Source organism: Carcharhinus amblyrhynchos, chromosome 32 (genome assembly GCF_965287045.1).
Source record: "Carcharhinus amblyrhynchos chromosome 32, sCarAmb.v2.hapA, whole genome shotgun sequence".
Lineage (NCBI taxonomy): Eukaryota > Metazoa > Chordata > Chondrichthyes > Carcharhiniformes > Carcharhinidae > Carcharhinus > Carcharhinus amblyrhynchos.
Window position 1 is genome coordinate 9,949,169 of NC_137355.1, and position 22,260 is coordinate 9,971,428.

The window sequence follows — 22,260 nt, forward strand, 5'->3', positions numbered from 1 at the left end:
GCTCATGAATGAAGCAGTTTCATAGAATCCCTACAGTGCAGAAGAAGGCCATTCAGCCCATCAAGCCTGCACTAATAACATTCTCACCCAGCCCCTAACCCCATAATTCCATGTATTTACCTCACTAATCTCCCTAACCCACACGTCTTGGGACATTAAGGGGCACATTAGCATGGCCATTCCACCTAACCAGCACATCTTTGGACTGAGGAAACGGGAGCACCTGGAGGAAACATGTGCGGACATGGGAAGAACATGAAAACTCCACATAAAGTCACCCAAGCCGGGAATTGAACCCGGGTCACTGGTGCTGTGAGGTAGCAGTGTTAACTATTGTGCCACCATGCTGCCCCTTTTGCTACTTTGGACCCAGTAATATTAATCACCACTCTGGTAGAATCCTGAGGGATTTTGAAGGTATAGATGTGGAGAAGATGTTTCCTCTTGTGGGGGACTTTGATGCTGTTTAAAAATAAGGGTTGCCCATTTAGAATAGAGATGTGAATTTTTTTTGAGTATCATGAGCCTCTGGAACTCTCTTCAAAAGGCAGTGGAAGCAGAGCCTTTGAATATTTCAAAGGCAGCGATAGGTTAATAAGCAGGAAGGTGAAAGGTTATTGGTTGATGGGAATGTGGGGTTGAGGCTACAACCAGACCAGCCATGATCTTATTGAATGGTGGAGCAGGTTCGAAGTGCTGAGTGGTCTATTCCTTATTTGTTTGGTACCACATATAAATGGCATGGGTCAGATACGGTCCTAAACTCCCTCAAAGCTTCCATTACAAATGTTCTGTCTTTAGATGATTCTTCCTGTGTAACATTATAACGTTTGGATAGAAACTCAGTTCAATGTGAAGGCAGTTGGATTACGTCTGCCAAAGAATACATCTTTATAGAAAATGCCTGAACATGTCGCTTTTTTAATAGGAATTTTTTTGAACCAATGTCAGGAGGGTAGGCTAGAAAGTGCTGGGCTTTCATTAACTGCAGGGCATTGGTGTTGGTGCGAACTAGTAAGCTAGTTTGAGTTATCAGTTGATAGCATTTTATGTACAATGGTTTAATATTCAAAATGGCCATCCAATAAACAAGTGGAGGCAAAACTCCGGAATCACTCGAGCATTTAGATTGGGGGGGGGCGGTTGGGGGAGGGGTGGCAGAGCTTAAGGGAAAAGGAGCAAGTGAGTTGAAAGATCTTCCTCTTGTAGTTTAATGTCAGTATTTGACCAAATGATCAGAGCAACTCCTCCCTCTTCACACTCTTTGTTACCCATTCCCACTCCCCAGCTGTTCGAGCAAATCTACTAAACCATGTTGCTGTCACTGGATCTGGATTGTACAATGCACACTGGATGATGTTAAAGATGGTTTCCTTTACAGTTTGTTTTGGGAAGTTCGCGCACACTTGAGATTTCTTTTACCTGTTTGTTCATAGGATAGAATTTCATAGAATCCCTACAGTGCAAAAAGAGGCCATTTGGTCCATCCAGTCTGCACTGACTCTGACAGAACATCCTACCCAGGCCCTTTCCCTATGACATTATGTATTTACCCTGCTAATCTCCCTAACCTTCCTATCTTTGGATACTAAGGGGCAATTTAACACCGCCAATCCACATAACCTGCACGTCTTTGGAGTGTGGGAGGAAACCGGAGCACCTGGAGGAAACCTGCAAAGGTAGAATGTGCAAACTCCATACAGACAGTGACCCAAAGCTGGAATTGAACCTGGATCCCTGGTGCCGTGAGGCAGCAGTGCTGACCGCAGTGCATCGTTGGTTAGATATTTATTTAACCTTGAAATTGCTGAAATTGTTGCATATTATGTTTCAAACAAACATATCTATAATTTATTTGCAGCTAAATTAATGCCTGTACATTCAGCTTAATATCTTAGTTTCTGTGTCTGCTTTTCAGGAAGTAATGGTGAAAAGCAATTCTGGAATTAGAAGTGAATATGATATGAATTAAATAGATGGAATTGACACTTTCAGGTGGTTCTGCTCACTAACTTCCTCTACATGATCTGGAAAAGACTGTTTAATTTCTGTATTGTACTCTAGTGTCCACTTAAAACTGAGATGACTCTTTCCACACTCCACAAAGAATTGGGTCCACAAGTTGAAGGAAAACCTTGAACCCGACAGACTGGAGATCTGAAAGCACATCCCAGAAGGGTAGTGAAATAAAAACAGGAAGTGCTGGTCTGGCAGCATCTGTGGAGAAACAAACTTAACAATTCGAGTCCAATGTGACTTTTCTACCCAGAGAGATTGTACCATATAATAATCACTGCATAGACCAAGCATGCTGTTATTTAGAATCATTCAGCTTCCTAATTAAAGGGTTGACTCTAATGTAATGTCAAAATAGAAGCATAGAAACTAGAGGCAGGAGTAGGTCATTCGAGTGTGCCACACCATTCATTTTGATCATGGTTAATCATTGAATTCAATATCCTGATTTCCCCTTCTTCCTTTATCCTTTGATCCCTTTAACCCCAAGAGCTACATCTAGTTGTACTGTTATTTAGAATCATTCAGCTTCCTAATCAGTTTTCACACTTCTTCAGCAGCAACCCCAATAGGGAACTTCCCTCATGGGGAAATCTAGAACTGGGGCATGTAGTTTCTAAATAAGAGTCTCATTTAAGACCAAGGTGAGGAGAAACTTCTCTTTCTTGATTGACAAGTGAGTCAAGGGTTATAGGGCAAGGCAGAAACGTGAACCCAAGACCTCACCAGGTTAATCATGGTCTTACTAAATGGAGGAGCAGCCTTAGGGGCCGAATGGCCCACTTCTCCTATTTCTTACGCTCTGAGTGAGATTGCCAGTTTCCGGTGGATATATAAACTTAGTGACCTAGGTTCAGATGTTCCAGCTTATCTGGTTTATGGACTGATATTGAGGACATGCAGATCTCTGGAAAGGAAGGCAGCATGTTGTTGCCACCCAGTCTTGGAAGGAATGCATTAAGGAACTTGCGTATGGGCAGTGTTTCTTGATGTGCTTTTTGTATCACGGGCAAGTTATTTGCTAAATACTGGAGTGATTTGTTTACAGATGGTCCAGGAAATGCGATCGACAAAACCACAAGTGCAACAGGATGTGTTGTGAAAGAAGCCATGATGTGTTTGTAACATAGAAACTTAGAGTGCTGAATGTTTAACAGAGACAATGTCTTCTATAATTAATAACTATAATTTATATAACATTTAATCTCTTCAAAAGTGATGCATTAATTTCATGAATGCATAAATCTTATTAATGGACTTTCCATTGTTTTGCTGTGAAATGCGATCTGGTATAACTTTCCTAAGAAGAAAAGCCACTGGATCTCTACAGTGCAGAAAGAGGCCATTCGGCCCAATGAGTCTGCACTGACAGCAATCCCACCGAGGCCCTATCCCCATAACCCCACATATTTACCCCTGTAATCTACGCATCCCAGGACACTAAGGGGCAATTTAGCATGGCCAGTCCACCTAATCGGCACATCTTTGTGTGGCGTTTACACTTTCTCCCTGTGTCTGCATGGGTTTCCTTGGGGTGCTCTGGTTTTCTCCCACAGTCCAGACAGTCACCCAGGTCACTGGAGCTGTGAAGTAGCAGCCTTTTGCATTGAAGCATGCCTGAAAGATGCTGTTGATTTGAGTCAGTCAAGCACGTGCTTTCAGTTAAGTGATGGAATTCTGGCTTTGTCAGTTTGCTCTTCCAATTTAAAGCACATTTTTTTAATGGCAAAGAAACCCAAAGAGTTTTGTGTTAGTGCTTCAAAATTCCCCAGCCCAATCCCCTGTAGAGAGGTCAGCATGGTGACAGTGGTTACCACTGCTGCCTCACAATGGCAGGGACCTGGGTTTAATTCCTGCCTTGGGTGACTGTCTGTGGGGTCTGCACGTTCTCCCCGTGTCTGCATGAGTTTCATCTGAGTGCTCCAGTTTCCTGCTACACTCCACAAAGATGTGCAGGCTAGGTGGATTGGCCATGCTTAATTGCCCCTTAGTGTCCCAAGATGGGTATGTTAGGGGGGGTTAGCAGGGTTAACGGGAAAGGGCTGGGGGTGGGCCTGGGTAAGATGACCTGTTGGAGAATCAGTGCAGACTCTCCAACAGGGCATCTTACCCATCTTACCTTCCACACAGTAGCAATTCTATGAAACGTGTAAGAATTGGAGGAGCAGAGAAATCTGAGAGTTTGTAGGGCTAGTGGTGGCTATTGAGATTGGGAGGGCAGAGGTCACTGGAGGGTTAAAAAATAAGGATGGAAATTTTAAAATCAAGGCATTGGTGAACTGAATCTATATGGGTTTCCAAGCAGAGGAATGATAGATGATCAGGACGTGGTGTAAATTAGGATACAGGCAGCAGAGCCCACAAATAGAAAACCGTGGCAGATGTGTATTTTCCCCCTCCACTCAGCTTGGAGACACTTAATTGTTCAGATCGTGCAACAACACAGAAGTATTTGAACCAGGAAACTTTCTGGCCCCTGTCTACAGACCACAGTGAGTCATCAGACTGGCAACACCAAATCATTGCTTTGCACATGAGCATAGTTATTCACTGGGGTGCAGGATGATTGGACGCAAAATCTCACTCAGGTTAACATATAGAGAAGTCTCTCAGTTCGCAAGCTAGTATGACTTTTACTCAAGGTGCTGTGTGTGCTTCCCTTGTGCGAAGGTGGGCTAAAGAAAGCTAGTGAGTTATTTTTGATCTTTAACAACATTTTGTAGTGAAGAGGAAAGCATTAGACAGTTGCCTTGTGCTTACAAAATAGTAGTAGGAAAAAGTAAAGGGTAAAACTAGTCTTAACGTGACAGTTCCAATGATTCATAGGTCAAAGAGCTCACTATACAATCATGATAAAGGGGTCATTTAATTAAAAACAGTTTTTTATATGTGAACATTGGTTGAAGTATAGATGGCAACCCACCCAGCCTTTGTGATAGAAAAGGTTTGTAGATTTTATCACCAAAACAGCCTTGGCTGCAGTCACATCCTCCAACAGTAACCACAGGGTGTTGTAACTTTGTCTTGTTGAGTTGATACCATTGTCCAGGCTGCTGTTGTGTGGGTGGAACGAGGCACTATCCAACCCGAGAGGGGGTCATTTTTGTTCTGGTGTGTGGTGTTTTGGGTTTAGGTGTGAGCTTTCTGTTGTAAACATGGCTGGCTTTTTCCACTCTTCCTGATCCACTACTCCAGTGTTGGCTTTGTGCGTTCCTAGTTAAAGCATGTCTCATATACTTTTAGTGATCTAGTTAAGAACTATGCTGTATAGAGCTTCCATGACCCTACAGTCATGTTTACAGTGCATTTGGCAGGGCAGGGGACTACAGATTAAATATTGTAACTTGCCTTTGTGGCATAGAAACTTGGGGAGCTAAGGGCAGATTTGCTGTTTTCCTTGCTGGGGATAATTGTACATCTAATAGTTGAGTGGCTTTAAGTTTTAAAGTTTATTTATTAGTGTCACACGTAGGCTTGCATTAACAGTGCAGTGAAGTTACTGTGAAAAACTAGTCGCCACACTCCGGTGCCTGTTCGGGTACACTGAGGCAGAATTTAGCATGGCCAATTCACCAAGCCTGCATGTCTTTCAGACTCTGGAAGGAAACCCGTGCAGACTCTGTACAGACAGTGACTCAAGCCAGAAATCGAACCCTTGTGCTGAGGCAGCAGTGCTAACCACTGTGCTGCCACCATTTGTGATCTTTTGTGTTGGTACTGTGCTGTTCTACCTGATCTGGCAGATGACCCTTTATGAAGATGGAGAGGTTACCGTTTGAGTTCTGAACTGCAGGCATCCGTTTTCAGACCACATTTGTTTCTAATCTGAAAGTATACCAAAATATTTAACGGCTGCAAAAATAGTCCAGACTTGTTGCAAAGCTTCAGTTCCAAAGCTGGCCAAAACCAAAGGAAAACATTGGGATATTAATGCCTTTGTTTTGACTTTGCGCGGAAAGGAAGAAAACAAGACTAGATTCCATTCAGCAGCCTTGTTTAAACTGATGTGTTTTATGTCAGTGCAAGTACTGGACCAGGTACAGTGGCACAGAGGTTAGCGCTGCTGCCTCACAGCATTGGGGACCTGGGTTTGATTCCTGGCTTGGGTCATTGTCTGTGCAAAGTCTGCATGTTCTCCCCGCGTCTGCGTGAGTTTCCTCCTACAGTTGAAAGGACGTGTTGGTTAGGTACATTGACTGTGCTAAATCCTTCCTCCGTGTACCCGAAGAGGTGCCAGAGCGTGGCTATTAGGGGATTTTCACAGCAACTTCATTGCAGTGTTAATGTAAACCTATTTGTGACTAATAAGTAAAGACCCGGGTTATCCAGGGTTGTTGAATGTAATTGCAGCACCCTCGCTGCTTCATTGCTTGGGATCACCCTGACATAATTCCAAATCTATAATTTGAATGTGAAAGTGAAAATATTAATGGTGTCAGAGGAGATGCACATTTATCATTCCTCCTCGCTATGCAGTGCCCTGGACCTACCACACCATCTGGATTAATTGCTCCAAGCGATGGTGAGAGGGTCACAAGACATAGTCCAACAGGTTTATTTAAAATCACAAGCTTTTGGAGCACTGCTCCTTTGCCAGGTGAAGTGGAGAGAGGTATGCAGCAAAGAATATATAGGCAGAGTGACGATAGCCTGACACACACAGGTGATCGAGTGTCAATGGATAAGCACAGACAGTGTAGTGAAGATAGCAATCCCCTTTCTACTTGTTGCCCTCGTGTTGCCAACAAATTTATTAACAATATTCTGTTCCATAATATAATTTCTCTTGCCCTAAACTCTACCAACTGGAGTTCTCTATTAACCAGAATTGAGGTTAGATTTTTGACTGGAGATCAGTAGTTACTAGCAACCTATCCTTGCTTCAGTCTCTGCATCCTCTGTTGTATAGCACCATGTTCCCTTGGCATCACTCAGTAGATTTGTGCACTACCCCACCCCTCGTGGGATCTCAGGGCACTTGTGATCACCCCTGGAGCTTTTCATTGGATGAAAACGTGGAACTGTGCTTCGCTAATCGCCTCTTGTTCTCAGAGTATGCCGGAGAGCATTGATTTTCCTGTGTACTCTCATCCTGAAGCAGCAGTGGCAGTCCCAGGGCAAAACCCTGTCGAGTTTCAGTAGTTACATTCTCTACAGGTCCAGCGTTTTTTGTCTCTCATTGCTGAAGTTGACAATGTGCTCACTGTTTCACTAGCATTACCCTTTCTTCATGTGCAGACAGTGGCTTTTCTAAAATCCCCTTAATCTGAATCAACTGGATTACCCTCTTATTGGGATAATCTTCTCAAAGCTAAACACATTTTGAGGTCTGCCTCACACAAATTGTTAATCTTTGTTAATCTGGCTTAATAGTCAAATAACTGGGATTTTTTGAGAATTTGCCCTACATCTCATGGTGGCACAGTGGTTAGCACTGCTGCCTCACTTGCCTGATTCCCAGCTTGGGCCATTGTCTGTGCGGAGTCTGCACGTTCTCCCCGCGTCTGTGTGATTTGCTCTGGTTTACTCCCACAGTCTGAAAGACTTGCTGGTTAGGTGCATTTGCCATGCTAAATTCTCTCTCTGTGTACCCGAACAGGCACAGGAGTTTGACAACCAGGGGATTTTCACAGTACCTTCGTTGCAGTGTTAACTTAAGCCGACTTTGACATAAATATACTCAGTTGGTTAAAGCAGTAAATAACAAGCCAAGGGTAGGCTGTTCTTCTAGGCCTTAGCACATTTAGCCTGTGAATGTAAGACTCTGTCAGGATTTGCGCTTCTGCCTGCCATTCAGCAGCATCCGCTCGAAATCTTCTTGTGGGCTTTAGATAAGAATAGGAGAGATTTGTCTGTGATACTACCTGTGATTAACTTGCTTACTGTTATCTCCATACTCTAAATGGCACTAATCGGCAAAACCACTTGTTCAAACCTTGATGGAAAAGTCAGCAAACTTAAATAATTGTACTACCCCAAGTCATAAAATCAGAATTTATCAGACTGACTATGTACTGATCCAAGACCAATTGATGTGCAGCCAAACTCATTTCAATGACATTTAACAACATTCAACCCCCTTCGTCTTTTGTTGGAATACTTAAAAGTCTGCAGTATGTGCAGCAGTAACAATGCAGAGAGTGGGATTAGGGCTGTCTGAAGCAGATGTTGGGATTGCCAGCTGAATCAGACGGATTGGGATCTGTATCCGGGAAGGATTTTTTTTTGTTCTGTTTCTGTGCCTGGTTTTGATTGCAGGTCAGGCTTTGTTTTGAAGTAAGGTTGTAAGGGCTGCCTAGCTTGAAGCAGAAGTTATTGCTACAAATAGTAAGATCGTAGACTCATTAAGTGCTATGATCTGGCCTGTTGAACATTCCCCATTTTAATTATGTTGGCCTTCAACTGCCAGACCTGTGAGCTGCTCCTCTCGCTCTCTCTCGCTCACACACTCATTCACTCCTCTAATATGCTTTTAAACCTCTCATTTTGACAAAGCTTTTGGTGACTTGCCCAAACCTTTCCTTACTTTCTTGTCCAAGTTTGTTTGCTAAGTTTCCAGTGAAGTGCCTTGGGATGTTTAACTTTGTGAACAGCCACTACACAAGTACACGTTGTGCTGTTATGGTCAGTTTAGTGCATATGCTAAGCACTTTATTTGCTTTGGAAATTCCTAAGGACTGTGTGTGAACGTTGACCAGTGTTCATAGAATCATAGAATCCCTACACTTGCAGAAAGAGACCATCTGGCCCATCAAGTCTGCACCAACCACAGTCCCACCCAGGCCTTAGCTCCATATCCGTACACATTTACCCACTAATCCTTCTAACCTACGCATCTCAGGACCCTAAGGGACGACCAACCTAACTCCCATATCTTTGGACTGTGGGAGGAAACCAGAGTACCCAGAGGAAATCCATGCAGACATGAGGAGAATGTGCAAACTCCACACAGACAGTGACCCAAGCGGGAATCAAACCCAGGTCCCTGGAGCTGTAAAGCAGCAGTGCTAACCACTGTCCATGCTATGTATGGAACTTTTCAGTCCTGGAGGAAGTGCCTGCTTGGTATGTTTTGAAACTGGGTTTCATTCTGATGCCACTAGAAATAAAGACCTGAGTAGTAAAATAGGATTTTGGAAAACCTTTCTCGTACTCTCTCTTCCTCATTTGCTCCAGCCCCTTCTAATCTTTGTTCCTTTGCAGGACCCGTAGCCTCTCCGTACTCCTCCTCCTGTTCGCAAAGTATCTCCGATAAGTTTTCAAATAAGGGACAAAAATAGCTTAATTCTCTCCCAAGTAGCAAAAGGAGACTTTGGTATTGGCCTATTTCCCAGATATTGAGAAGTGCAGTTTGATATCTTCTCCACTGATGTCAATATTCAAGATGTGGGTATGCCCGCGTTGGACTGGCGTAAACACAGTAAAAAGTCTGACAACACCAGGTTTTAGTCCAACCGATTTATTTGATAATAGACTCACAAGCTTTCGGGGTTAGCCCCTTTGTCAGGTGAATGGAGAGCTCCATTCGCCTGACGAAGGGGCTAACCCCGAAAGCTTGTGAGTCTATTATCAAATAAATTGGTTGGACTAAAACCTGGTGTTGTCAGACTTCTTACTGTCAATATTCAAAACATGGAATGTGACTTTCCAGAACTAATGAAGGATTCCGAGGATTTGTCTGTGTTAGCAATGCGAGAGCAGGCCATTTTGCCATCCCACCACATTGTGGTATGACAACTCCATTCCTACTATCTCAGGTACTAATCTTCAGCCAGTACAGTTTACTCCATGTGATATAGGAACAGCTGAATGTATAGGATGCAGCAAAGTGGTGCTGCTGCAGACTTGTGCTCCACAGCAAGCCGTGCCTTAGTCAAGTTGTTTCAGTACAACAGCTACGACACTGGCCCATAACTGCCAATGTGGAAAATTGCCCAGGTATGTCCTGCATACGTGCAGCTGAACAAATCCAAACTGGCGAGTTAGCACCCCGTCACTGGGTGGTAAGCAAAGTGATGGAAGGGATAGCTCAGAGGGTTACCAGGCAGTATGTAATCACCAAGAAAATACCAGTCTTTAACATTGGCTAAAAATAAGCCTTTTAGCTGCTGTTTGCTGATTTGGGACTGATTTCCCTGAAATTTACAAATACAAACTATTTTGTAGGATTGCCCCCAACTGGTTTCATTTCTCCTGGTCACTGATGGGATACAAATTTGTAAGTGCTAAAGATATTTCAGAACAGTGTCTCAGTCTCTATAATATTTACTATAATTCTTTCCCAGCGTTTGCCATTTTTAATGTTGCTGACTTATTTTACACCTGAATTGCCATTGAAGCAAATCTCAAATTGGGCCCCTCCAATTTCAGTGATAGCTGAGCCAGTAGGATCCAGGTATGGTTCTTAGCTTTTGCTCAGTTAGCTGATTGCAACCCGGCTTTACAGTTGGGAGTTTTCCCAGATTTGTTCCTCATTTAGCCTAAAATTTTTCTTTTTGCCCCTCTCCCAGGAAGGAGGGGGTTGAGTTGAGTTTAATGATGTAAGTAGGTAGTGCTCAATCCACTTCCATCTAGAAGGACAAGGGGTAGCAGATAAATGGGAACACCACCACCTGCAAGTTCCCTGCCAAGCCACTCAGCTGCAGCTGCAGCTGTATAGGGCATTGGTGAGGCCGCAGCTGGAGTACTGTGTGCAGTTTTGGGCGCCGCACCTGCGCAAGGATATTTTGGCCCTGGAGGGAGTGCAGAGGAGGTTTACTAGGCTGATACCGGAGTTGAGGGGATTGAGCTATGAGGAGAGGCTGAATAAACTAGGCTTGTACTCGTTAGAGTTTAGAAGAATGAGGGGAGATCTCATTGAGACGTATAAGATGATGAATGGGATGGATAGGATAGAGGTGGAGAGACTCTTCCCGCTCAAAAAAGACAGTAGGACTAGGGGGCACAGCCTCAAGATAAAGGGGAGGCGGTTTAGAACGGAGTTGAGGAGGAACTTCTTCACTCAAAGGGTGGTGAATCTCTGGAATTCTCTGCCCGTTGAAGTGGTGGAGGCTGCCTCGCTAAATATTTTTAAGAAGCGGGTTGATGGGTTTTTGATAAGAGAAGGGATTAAGGGTTATGGGGAGAGGGCGGGAAAGTGGAACTGAGCCACGACAGATCAGCCATGATCTTATTGAATGGCGGGGCAGGCTCGAAGGGCTAGATGGCCTACTCCTGCTCCTATTTCTTATGTTCTTATGTTCTTATGTTCACTCATAATCCTGACTTGGAAATATATCAGCCATTCCTTCGCAGTTTTGTTAAGGGGAAGTCGTGTCTGACAAATTTATTGGAGTTCTATGAGGATGTGTCTAGGGCGGTGGATAGAGGAGAGCTGGTGGATGTGGTCTTTCTTGATTTTCAGAAGGCATTTGACAAGGTACCTCACAAGAGGTTATTGCAGAAGGTAAGGGGGCATGGAGTTGGGGGTAGGGTGTTAGCGTGGATAGAGGATTGGTTGTCAAATAGGAGGCAGAGAGTGGGGGTTAATGGGTGCTATTCGGATTGGCAGTTGGTGACTAGTAGAGTGCCCCAGGGGTTGGTGCTGGGGCCTCAGCTATTTATAATCTCTTTTATCCTCCACCATTTATTTAGATGCAAATATTTTCTATTATATTACATGTACACTGCTGGATTGATTGCTTTGCAGTGATGGTTATTGTCTTTAACATTTTAACTATTGGAATAACCTCTAGTTTTTGGGGTTATCTGGAGATGGAGATGAACCACCCGTGCTCTCGTAGAATCCTATAGTGCAGAAGAAGGCCATTCGGCCCATCAAGTCTGTACCGACCACAATCCCACCCAGGCCCAATCCCCGTGCGTTTACCCTAGCTAGTCCCCAGACTCTAAGGGGCAGTTTAGCATGGCCAATCCGCCTAACCACCACATCTTTCAGACAGTAAGAGGAACTGGAGCACCCAGCAGAAACCCCTGCGGACTCTGCACAGTCACCCAAGCTGGGAATCGAACCCAGGTTCTCAACTCGTCTGCTTTTTCTTTTTACTTGATGACTAAACTGCGCAATGCAGTGGAATCTGAAGGCGTGACTCAAATTGTATAATGAGTTGAATATAAAATGAAAGATGTGGCCGGTCCATGGCAGAGGACATTTACTGCAGTCAACTGCAGAGTATGTAATGGATGGTGCAGTGGTTAGCACTGCTGCCTCACAGCAACAGAAACCTGAGTTCAATTCCGGCTTTGCATTACTGTCTGTGTAGAGTCTGCACATATTCCCTGTGCTGCGTGGGTTTCCTCCCATGCTCCAAAGATGTGCAGGTTTGGTGAATTAGCCATGCTAAGTTGCCCCTTAGTGTCCAAAGGTTTGTAGGATGAGAGGATTAACGGGTAAATATGTGGGGTTACGGTGATAGGGCCTGGGTGGCATGCTCTGTTATAGTAAAAAGTCTGACAACACTAGGTTTAAGTCCAACCGATTTATTTGATAGTAAACTCACTAGCGTTCGAGGTTTCCCTCTTCGTCAGGTGAATGGAGAGTTCTGGCCTCAGACAGAGCATATAAAGCACAGACAGTTTACAGATTACTGATTAGAATGCGAACCTTTACACCTGACCTGCTGTTCAAGTCCTAAAGTGGCCGACAGTGTGTGGAAGGAGCACTTTAGGACTTGTCGGCCATTTGAACAGCAGGTTAGGTGTAAAGATTCACATTCTAATCAGTAATCTGTAAACTGTCTGTGTTTTATATGCTCTGTCTGAGGCCAGAACTCTCCATTCGCCTGAAAAAGAGGGAAACCTCAAGCTAGTGAGTTTACTATCAAATAAATCGGTTGGACTTAAACCTGGTGTTGTCAGACTTTTTACTGTGTTTACCCCAGTCCAACGCCGGCATATCCACATATTCTGTTATAGTCAGTGCAGTCTCAAAGGCCTCCTTCTGCATAGTAAGGATTTGATTTATTATTGTCGCACGTATTGGGATACAGTGAAAAGTATTGTTTCTTGAGCGCTATACAGACAAAACATACCATACTTTGTGTAAGGGAAAATAACTGACCTGCATTAAATGAATAAAGCTACAATAGCCAAGGGCAAAGCTCAAGATTTAGGGATCAGTAAACCTTAATGATAAACATGTCCAACCAATGCTGAGTAGCTGTTAACAAATGGAACATGATTTAAACACTGTCATCAAAATAGCAGTTTATCAGACACAAGCAGTCTTGATAAAATTGTATAAAGCCGTGTTGGGCCTGGACCTTGCTACAAAGTGGAACCATCTGGCTAACCCTTACTGTTAGGGTCTGAGTTATGAGGGAAAACTGACAAAGGAGCAAATTGCTTCATGAAAAAATACCGTGGGATGCAAACAAAGCAAACCGGCAAGGCTCCAGAATTCCTCAAAATCTGAGCTGTGTGAAATAAAGGAGGAATTTCACAGGAGATGCAGCCAATCCTGTAACTTGCCTGGTCCAGTTTTTAAAGTTAATTTATTAGTGTCACAAGTAGGCTTACATTCACACTGCAATGAAGTTACTGTGAAAATCCTCTAGCTGCCACACTCCGACACCTGTCCAGGTACACTGAGGGAGAATTTAGCATGGCCAATGCACCTAACCACATTTTTCAGACTGCAGCAAGAAACCAGAGCACCTGGAGGAAACCCACAGAGGCATGGGGAGAATGTGCAGATAATGACCAAAGCTGGGAAATGAACCTGGTGCTCTGTGAGGCAGCAGTGCCAGCCACTGTGCCACCTATTGCATGTAATGTCCATTTTAAAATGGGTACCTACGAATAAAGACACACAAGTTGCTTAGGTGTCCCTATTTTACGTTCTCCACTAATTAAAACATTTCAGCATTGTGATTTGTTCATTGTACATTTGGAAATACTGTTTTCAAACTAGGTCTTCCTCTTAAAACATACTGTTGATTTTAATATTTACAGAGGTCTTTGCAGCAGTGGCGAGAAGCAATGTTTTTCAAAGCCCTGAATTGATTGTGGTGTTTTTTTCCTGTCTGCTGGGACTCTTTTCTGGAAGGCTGCTAACTGGGTAGTCTGTAAAAATAGGAGTTCCCAGTCAGCTGTCTCGCGAGGAATCCTGCTGATCCTCGCTTTTTTGAAAAACAATTGCCACTTGGACTCATTCTTTCTGCATGTTCTCATTGCTTGTTTGGGACTTGGTGATTTTGTTTAAATTTTCCATGGAGAAATGCAGCTTCTGTGTTAAGTGTTTACCGAGATGTCCACGTGCTCTTCATGCTTCCCAATATAATATTTCTATGCTTTCTGAATCCAGCAACATGAAAACACAGTCCTGATTCGTAATGTGATTTGAATTACTTGGTACCTCTGAACTGTTGTGTGATTTGTTAGATCTCTCAACAGTTCAGAGATACCAAGTTCCTTTTGAGTTATAAGGAGAGGCTGGATAGACTGGGACTTTTTTCCTGGAGTAGAGGAGACTTAAGGGTGATCTTATAGTGGTCTACAAAATAATGAGGGGCACAGATCAGCTAGGTAGTCAATATCTTTTCCCAAAGGTAAGGGAGTCTAAAACTAGAGGGCATAGGTTTAAAGTGAGAGGGGAGAGATGGAAAAGGGTCCAGAGGGGCAATTTTTTCACCCAGAGATGGTGAATGTCTGGAACAAGCTGCCAGAGGTAGTAGTAGAGGTGGGTACAATTTTGTTTTTTAAAAAGCATTTAGACAGTTACATGGGTAAGATGGGTATAGAGGGTTATGGGCCAAACACGGGGAATTGGGACTAGCTTAGGGATTTTTTAAAAAAAAGGTGGCGTGGATAAGTTGGGCCAAAGGGCCCGTTTCCATGCTGTAAACCTCTGACTCTATACGTGTAGAATTTCTACAGTGCAAAGTCATGGAATCCCTACAGTGCAGGATGAGGCTACTTGGCTCATCAAGTCTGCATTGATCACAATTTCACCCATTCCCATGCATTTACCCTGCTAATCCTCCTCACTCTAAGGGGCAATTTTGCATGGCCAATCCACCTAACCCGCACATCTTTGGACTGTGGGAGGAAACGAGTACCCGGAGGAAACCAACGCAGCCATGGGGAGAACATGCAAACTACACACAGTGACCCAAGCTGGGAATCGAACCCGGGTCTCAGGAGCTGTGAAGAAGCAGTGCTAACCCACTGTGCCACCATGCTGCCCCCATTTGGCCCATCGAGCCTGCACCAACAACAATTCCAACCTATCCCTGTAACCACACATATTTACCCTACTAATCCCCTGTCACTAATGGGCTATTTAACATGGCTGATCAACCTAACCCGCACATCTTTGGAGCATGGGAGGAAACCCGTGCAGACGAGGGGAGAATGTGCAGACTCCACACAGTCACCTGAGGCTGGAATTGACTGTGGATCTCGAGTGTGTGAGACAGCAGTGCTATCCGCTGTACTGGCCATTACTTTCTCTGCAGATTTGAATTACAGATTAGTTGTGGTCAGTTCTGCAACCTTTGGGTGTGAAAAAATCTTTATTGGTTACCATGTGAAAATGAGTCTAAATCTGAACAATGCTGATGCACCCTGGCATCCCTCACTGAGCCAATGTGATTCCCTCCATTGCTTTCTTGGGCATTGCTTTGCAAACAGTGACTGCATTTATGTAGCACCTTCCATGTCCCCAGGAGCTTCACAGGAGTGTGGTTGGACAAAGATTTACATCGAAGGGTTAGGCAGCACTGACTAAAGCATAGTCAAAGAGGTGGGTTTTAAGGGACATTTCAAAGGTGAGATAGATGGCCTTGGGAAGCTTCAGTCGGGAATTTAAAGAATTCAGGGACAGGTTTCTGAATCCCAGTGGTGGGACAAAGGTAATGCGGAATGCCCAAATCTGGGATTGTAGGAATATGTGGTTTCCTGACAGCATTATCCTCAAATCTTTCACATTGCAGTGAGAATGAAATTATCATAAAATGAGATGTTTCTAACTCTTCAGCTGTAAAAGGAATAATTTAAAAAATATATATACTTTATTGTTCACTTCCGCTCTTTCTCCAAATGTTTCACCCACTTCTGGAAATATCTGTCCAAGATAAATTGTCATACAACAACATTACAATAGAAAATTTATTTTAAAACTACTTCATTGGTGTTAAAGTTTACTGGGGACATTCTGAGGCCATGTAAATGGCTGTATAAATGCAAGTCTCTTTTTCATCTAAATGAGCAAGACTTTGTCTACAAAGAGGCTTGTTTAATTTCTATTAATAAGCATTACTGAATGAACACTAACAGCTGCCTGTCCCAAATGTCTCACTGCACTAATCTGTCTAACATTGTTAATGTCTTTGGTGTACAAAGGTGACTGACGCTTCCCGCATCAGTGTTGACCTCACCATAAAGGTGTAAGAACTTGGCCCCACGCTCTATCATTCAATTAAATTGTAAATCATACAGCACAAAAACAGGCCTTTGGCCCACCATATCTATGCTGGCCGTCAAATACCAATCTATCCTAATCCCATTTGCCAGCACTTGGTCCATAGCCTACTCAGCCTTGGTGATTTGACCAATCTGCTTTTTCCCTTAACTCCATTTTTTGTGTCTGTTCCACAAAACTCTTGATTCCCTTGGGAGGTGTTTCTAGAATAAACCATTTTGTGGTCTTTCCAATGTGATTAATTTCAATTTTGGCCAAATTGTGATCATTCTGTGATTGTGCGTTAGAAGCTGTGTTCATAGAATCCCTACAGTGCAGAAGGAGGCCCATCAAGTCTGTACTGACCACCCACCCAGGCCCTATTCCTGTAACCCCACATTTATACTGCTAATTAAGCATGGCCAATCAGTCTAACCTGCTCATCTTTGGACTGTGGGAGGAAACAGGAGCACCTGGAGAAAACCCCCTGCAGACATGGGGAGAACGTGCAGACTCTACATAGACAATGGCCTGAGGCCAGAATTGAACCTGGGTTCCTGGTGCTGTGAGGTAGCAGTGCTAACCACTGTGCTGCCCATAGGTTAGGTTACTTTCACTTCAAATCCTTATGCCCACCAAAAAGTGGAGGTTTTTATTCCAATAGAGTGAAAGAACAGTATGGTAATGCATCATGTTAATTTGTGAAACTCAACTCCAGTGAAATCATGGATCTGTTCGATTGCACGTGCATGCATGAACTAGGCAACAAGATTTGCATGACAGTACACTCTCTGGATGGTTTTCCACTCCCTTGTCCTGGGTGTTGAGATGGACTATAGTGCCCTGCCGCTGTTTTGTATAAGATTATCCAAGACTTGAGCTTGAAATAAATCTATGCATTTCCTGCTCCATTGCTTGCTTGCCTACTCAATTTTTAAGCTCCATCACAGAGAGTTTGACTTGGGATTTGTGAAAAAAGCTTTTGGACGAGAATGAAAAGAAAGTGGAGGAGCCACTTGGATCATGTGCAAAGCAAGGATGGTTAATTTCTTTACAGAATAATATGGTACACTGGTGAAATGATTAGAATATATAAATAGTTTTTAATAAAATCCCTTCACTGCAGAAGAGGCCATTTGGCCTATCAAGTCTGCACTGACTCTGGAGTATCTTGTCTAGACCCATCCCTCCTCATGCGCCCTATCCTCAATCTCGCACACTTACCTTGGCTAATCCACCTAACTTGCACATCTTTGGAGTGTGGGAGGAAACCCACGCAGACATGGGGAGAACGTGCAAACTCCACAGACAGTCATCCAAGGTCAGAATTGAACCCAAATCACTGGCACTGAGAGGCAGCAGTGCTAGGCAGTGTGCTTCCTTTAGTCCCTGCATTCTCCAAGGATTTTCTGATCAGAATGCATCGATAAATCAAAGGTTATCGGCAGTTTTGTTAACTGCAGGCTACAGAACTGCTTATGTATTCAGCTGTAGTGAAATACTGCAGTGTTGCTTATTTTCTACAAGCAACAACAACATAAATAACTACATCTGCTTCTTGATGTAAAATTGTAAAATCCGACAGTGCAGAAGGAGGCCATTTGACCCATCGACCACAATCTCACCCAGACCCTGTCTCCGTTACCCTACAAATTTACCCTACTAAACCCCTGACACTAAGGGACAATTTAGTGTGGCCAATCCACCTAACCAGCACGTCTGTTGGACTGTGGGAGGAAACTGGAGCAAACTCTCAGACGCAGGGAGAACATTGCAAACTCCAGTGTCCCAAGCCGGGAATAACAGTTTAATCACAGTTGAGTACAAGGTAGAGTAGGAGGATGGATTTTGAGGGAAATAAAGTACAAATATGCTGCAATTCTGTTTCATGATTACTCTGGGCTAAATGGCATCAAATAGAAGTTTTCTGCGCTGTTTTGTATTCTGTTCCATGTGAATTTACCTGAGCCCCACACTTCAGATCACTGTTGGGTGACAAACTTGTGATCTGGACTGTGCCACTCCCTGGCATGAGGAGCAATTGCAAGATATGATGTGGGCAATGTATTCCTTTTGCTTCATTTCAATCTGGGCTTTGCAGCACCTTAAATCTTCAGTAGTGTTGTACATTCTTATTATAGTCTTTTGTCCCCCCCTCATTATGCAATGCTTTGTGTATAAGAACACAAGAAAATAAGAACTAGGAGCAGAAGTAGGCCACCTGGCCCTTCTAGCCTACTCTGCCATTCAATAAGATCGTGGCTATTTTTTTCGTGGACTCAGCTTTATATACCCACCTGCTCACCGTAACCCTTAATTCCTTTACTGTTCAAAAATTTATCCTTGCCTTAAAAACAGCTTCATTAGGCAGGGAATTCCACAGATTCATAACCCCTTTGGGTGAAGAGGTTCCTCCTCGTTTTGAGGCCATGCTCCGCAGTTCTAGTTTCACTCACCAATGGAAACCACCTCCCTGCTTCTACCTTATCTATTGGCAAGTACAAACTTGTTTTGAAAGCAGTTGTGATTTTTGACTGTAGTTACATAAATGTTATTGTGAGCAGAAGTGTATTTATTATTAAAGCTGATTATGTTGCTTCCAGGTAAGTAATATAAATATTAATGCTCTAACAAATATGCGGGAGGCTTACCCTCCAGCACAGCATAATTCGACTAGTCAGTACTGGGTTGGTGCAGTCTGAGTCTATATAAATTGCTTGGACAGTTTGATTAAAGTTATTCTTTTGTGTAGCAATTAAAATGAGGGAAGAGAAAAAGGGTTTCCAGCAGACTCTTGTGTTTTGGAGTGGCATCATTCCAGGTGACCTATACTCTGCAGATGTGACCTTGTAATTTAGGCACTTAATTTAGGAAGTTGAGTGAGCTATTTGTGGATAAACAAGCTGAAGGAACCTTGCTGTCTGTTATCTGTCACAGTCTGAGGGTAGAGGGTGGATAGTCTGGGACAGAGGAGGAGAAACTTCTTCACCCAGAGAGAGTGGTGAGCCTGTGAAATTTGCTACCACAAAGTAGTTGAGGCCAAAACACAATGTTTTCAAGAAGCAGTTAAAGCGCAGGCGAAGGGGATCAAAGGACATAGGGGGAAGCTTGGGTTGCTCCACAGTGCTTCACAGCAAGTGAAGTATATTTGAACAGGAGTCATTGTTGTAATACGGGAGACATGGCAGCCAATTTGAGCACAGCACCATCCCACAAATAGCATTAAATTAACTCATTTATATTGGTTCAGGGATTTCACAGGGAACTGCTGCTCACTTTTGATGTGGAGGATGCTGGCATTGGACTGGGGTGGGCACAGTAAGAAGCCTTTCAATATCGGGTTAAAATCCAACAGGTTTATTTGGTATCACGAGCTTTGAGTGCTGCTCCTTCATCAAGTGAGACATATAAGTATATATGATTCACCTGATGAAGGAGCAGTGCTCTGAAAACTCGTGATACCAAATAAACCCGTTGGATTTTAAGCTGGTATTGTGAGGCTGCTTCCTGTGATCATTTTTGAGTAGCTATCTGGGTTCTTGAAGGGCAGATGAGGCCTCAGTTTAACAGCAGATGTGCAAGCGTCAGCATGGATGATGTGGTCACACCTGAAGCCTTCTGATCCTGGCACAGTGGTGTTAGTACTGAGTGAAGCCTAACACGAGGAGGGTAAGATTGTGTTTATGTCAGTCGACCATTGGATGGCTATTTTTCACGTGTAGCATGCAGCAATGTGTAGATAGTTTTTGGAATGTGGGAAACGTCCCACCGGAACCTAAACTTATTCTCACCTAGCTGGCAGAAGGTACTTCCAGCCGGCGTTAATGGATCGTGATCAGAATGGGGGCCTGTGGCTAGTTTTAAGACAAGGCAGCAGTTTGGGTTCTATGGTTGAAGTGCTGCCACAGTGCTGGAGGGATGGGGATGAGAATTTCTGGGTGTTTAATACAGTACCTCAATACGCTCAGTATTAAACAGATGTTTGTTTCACGCTGAGTGCAATGACAGACTTCTCATTAGAAGTGCTCATTGAAGTATATATAATCATGTTGGCACAGTGGTTAGCACTGCTACCTCTCAGCAACAGGGACCTGGGTTCAATTCCGGTCTTGGGTCACTGTCATTGTGGAGTGTGCACGTTCTCCCCGTGTCTGCGTGGGTTTCCTCTGGGTGCTTCAGAGGAGAAGGTGAGAGGGTGTTCCCCTCTCAGTCCAAAGATGTGTGGATTAGGTACATTGGCCATGCTAAATTGACCTTAGTGTCAGGGGGATTAGCAGGGTGAATTTGTGGGGTTATGGGATAGGGCCTGGATGGGATTGTGGTCAGTGCAGACTTTGTGGGCCGAATGGCCAACTCTTGCACTGTGGGGATTCTATGATAATTGATCAATGAAACAAGTAGAGATGTTAGTATGTGCGTGAGCTTGATGATGCCATGATTAGTCTTTACTGGGTGACCTTACTTCAAATTATCACATTTCTTTTTCTAACCCTAGCCATGGAATAATTAAGTAATATCCAAGGATCCCTGAGTTTAAATTAAATTTGGATCTGCAGTAATTCAGTGGAGACATTTAGGCAGCACATCAGTTGCCTATAGAATGGAAATGTAAATGAATGTTTGGTCAAATTTAATTATTTTGGTTGTATATAGAGCCATTATGCATCCGTACCATAGCAAGCTCAACAGCATTGCAAATGTACTTAGAGAAATCTGTCAACCTAGTTCACTGAAATGCTAAACTTGCAATTTAATTTTGCCATATAAAGAAATCTAAGAACTTGTATCTTGTCCAATAATCTGCTTTATATTTGTACTCCTCCTCATGTATTCTTTAGCTAAATCCTCAATATCCTGCTCATTGTATAGTCATGTTTTCCACTGTTTCTAAGGGAGACCAGTGAAATACTCCGAATGAAGGTTAACCACCATCCTGCTTTTGCTGAAGTATTTTCATGAATGTTGGTTTATAGTGCTTTTGTTGTCTCTGGTAACTTACCTTGTATGTTGATTCCAGATGTACCCAGTCTTCCACAAGCAGCAAGTGACATTCACGAAAGTGCTAGAAATGTACTGGATGTAGTGGATGCACCAGAAACACTGGTGGGTGAGCGAGCAGCAAGCTATCCATCTCCCCTACATCCCACGACTATTAATTTCTCCTTGAAGCACTGGGGAACAGAGATCAGGTGAGATGATATTGCCTTGAGTTATAAGGAAAACTCTCCAATTTCTGAATGCTTCTAAGCTTCTCCAGAACCATGGGGAATAAGTTTAAACACGTTAAGAGTCTGAACTCGAGGGATGGAATGTTTTTCACACTGGGTGGCGGATTTGTGGAGTTGATTGTTGGAGGCAGCTGAAGCATCTGATGTATGTTGATCAAGAAACAAACTGTTGCCTCTCCAAAGAGAGATGCTTGGTATAATGAAAGGGAAAGCAAAGGGAATTGACCCTTGAGAAAGGATTAAGTTTGTTGTGTTCATACGCTATCTCATCCTTAAAAATAATTTTAAGTCCACAAAGAGCAGAAAAATTCCAATCCAATGATTTACTGACCCATTCTTTATCTCCATCATGAGTAAAATGATGACATTTTCCATCAACAGAACTATCAGTCACCCATGATCTGCTCACCATCCTCTACTGGGGCTCCAGACTCCCATTAGAGCCCTGGTCCAATCATGGACAAAAGAGCTGAGCTTAAGAGAGAGGTGAGAGTGACTGCTCTTAACATCAAGGCAGCATTTGACCGAGTGTGGCATCAAGGAGCCCCAGCAAAACTAGAGTTAATGTGAGTCATGAAGAAAACTCTCTGCTAGTTGGAGCCATACCTAGCGGAC

At 43.4% G+C, this 22,260-nt stretch overlaps 1 protein-coding gene across 2 annotated transcripts in view; it reads left to right on the forward strand.

The window, feature by feature from the left end:
- The window catches only part of tbc1d2b (TBC1 domain family, member 2B), a 127,808-nt gene that overhangs the window by 41,308 nt on the left and 64,240 nt on the right, over positions 1 to 22,260 (forward strand). For both annotated transcript variants that reach the window (XM_080216040.1, XM_080216041.1), the window contains exon 3: positions 21,435 to 21,606. In XM_080216040.1, coding sequence (XP_080072166.1) covers positions 21,435 to 21,606 — 172 coding nt within the window. The remainder of the gene's footprint in view (positions 1 to 21,434; positions 21,607 to 22,260) is intronic.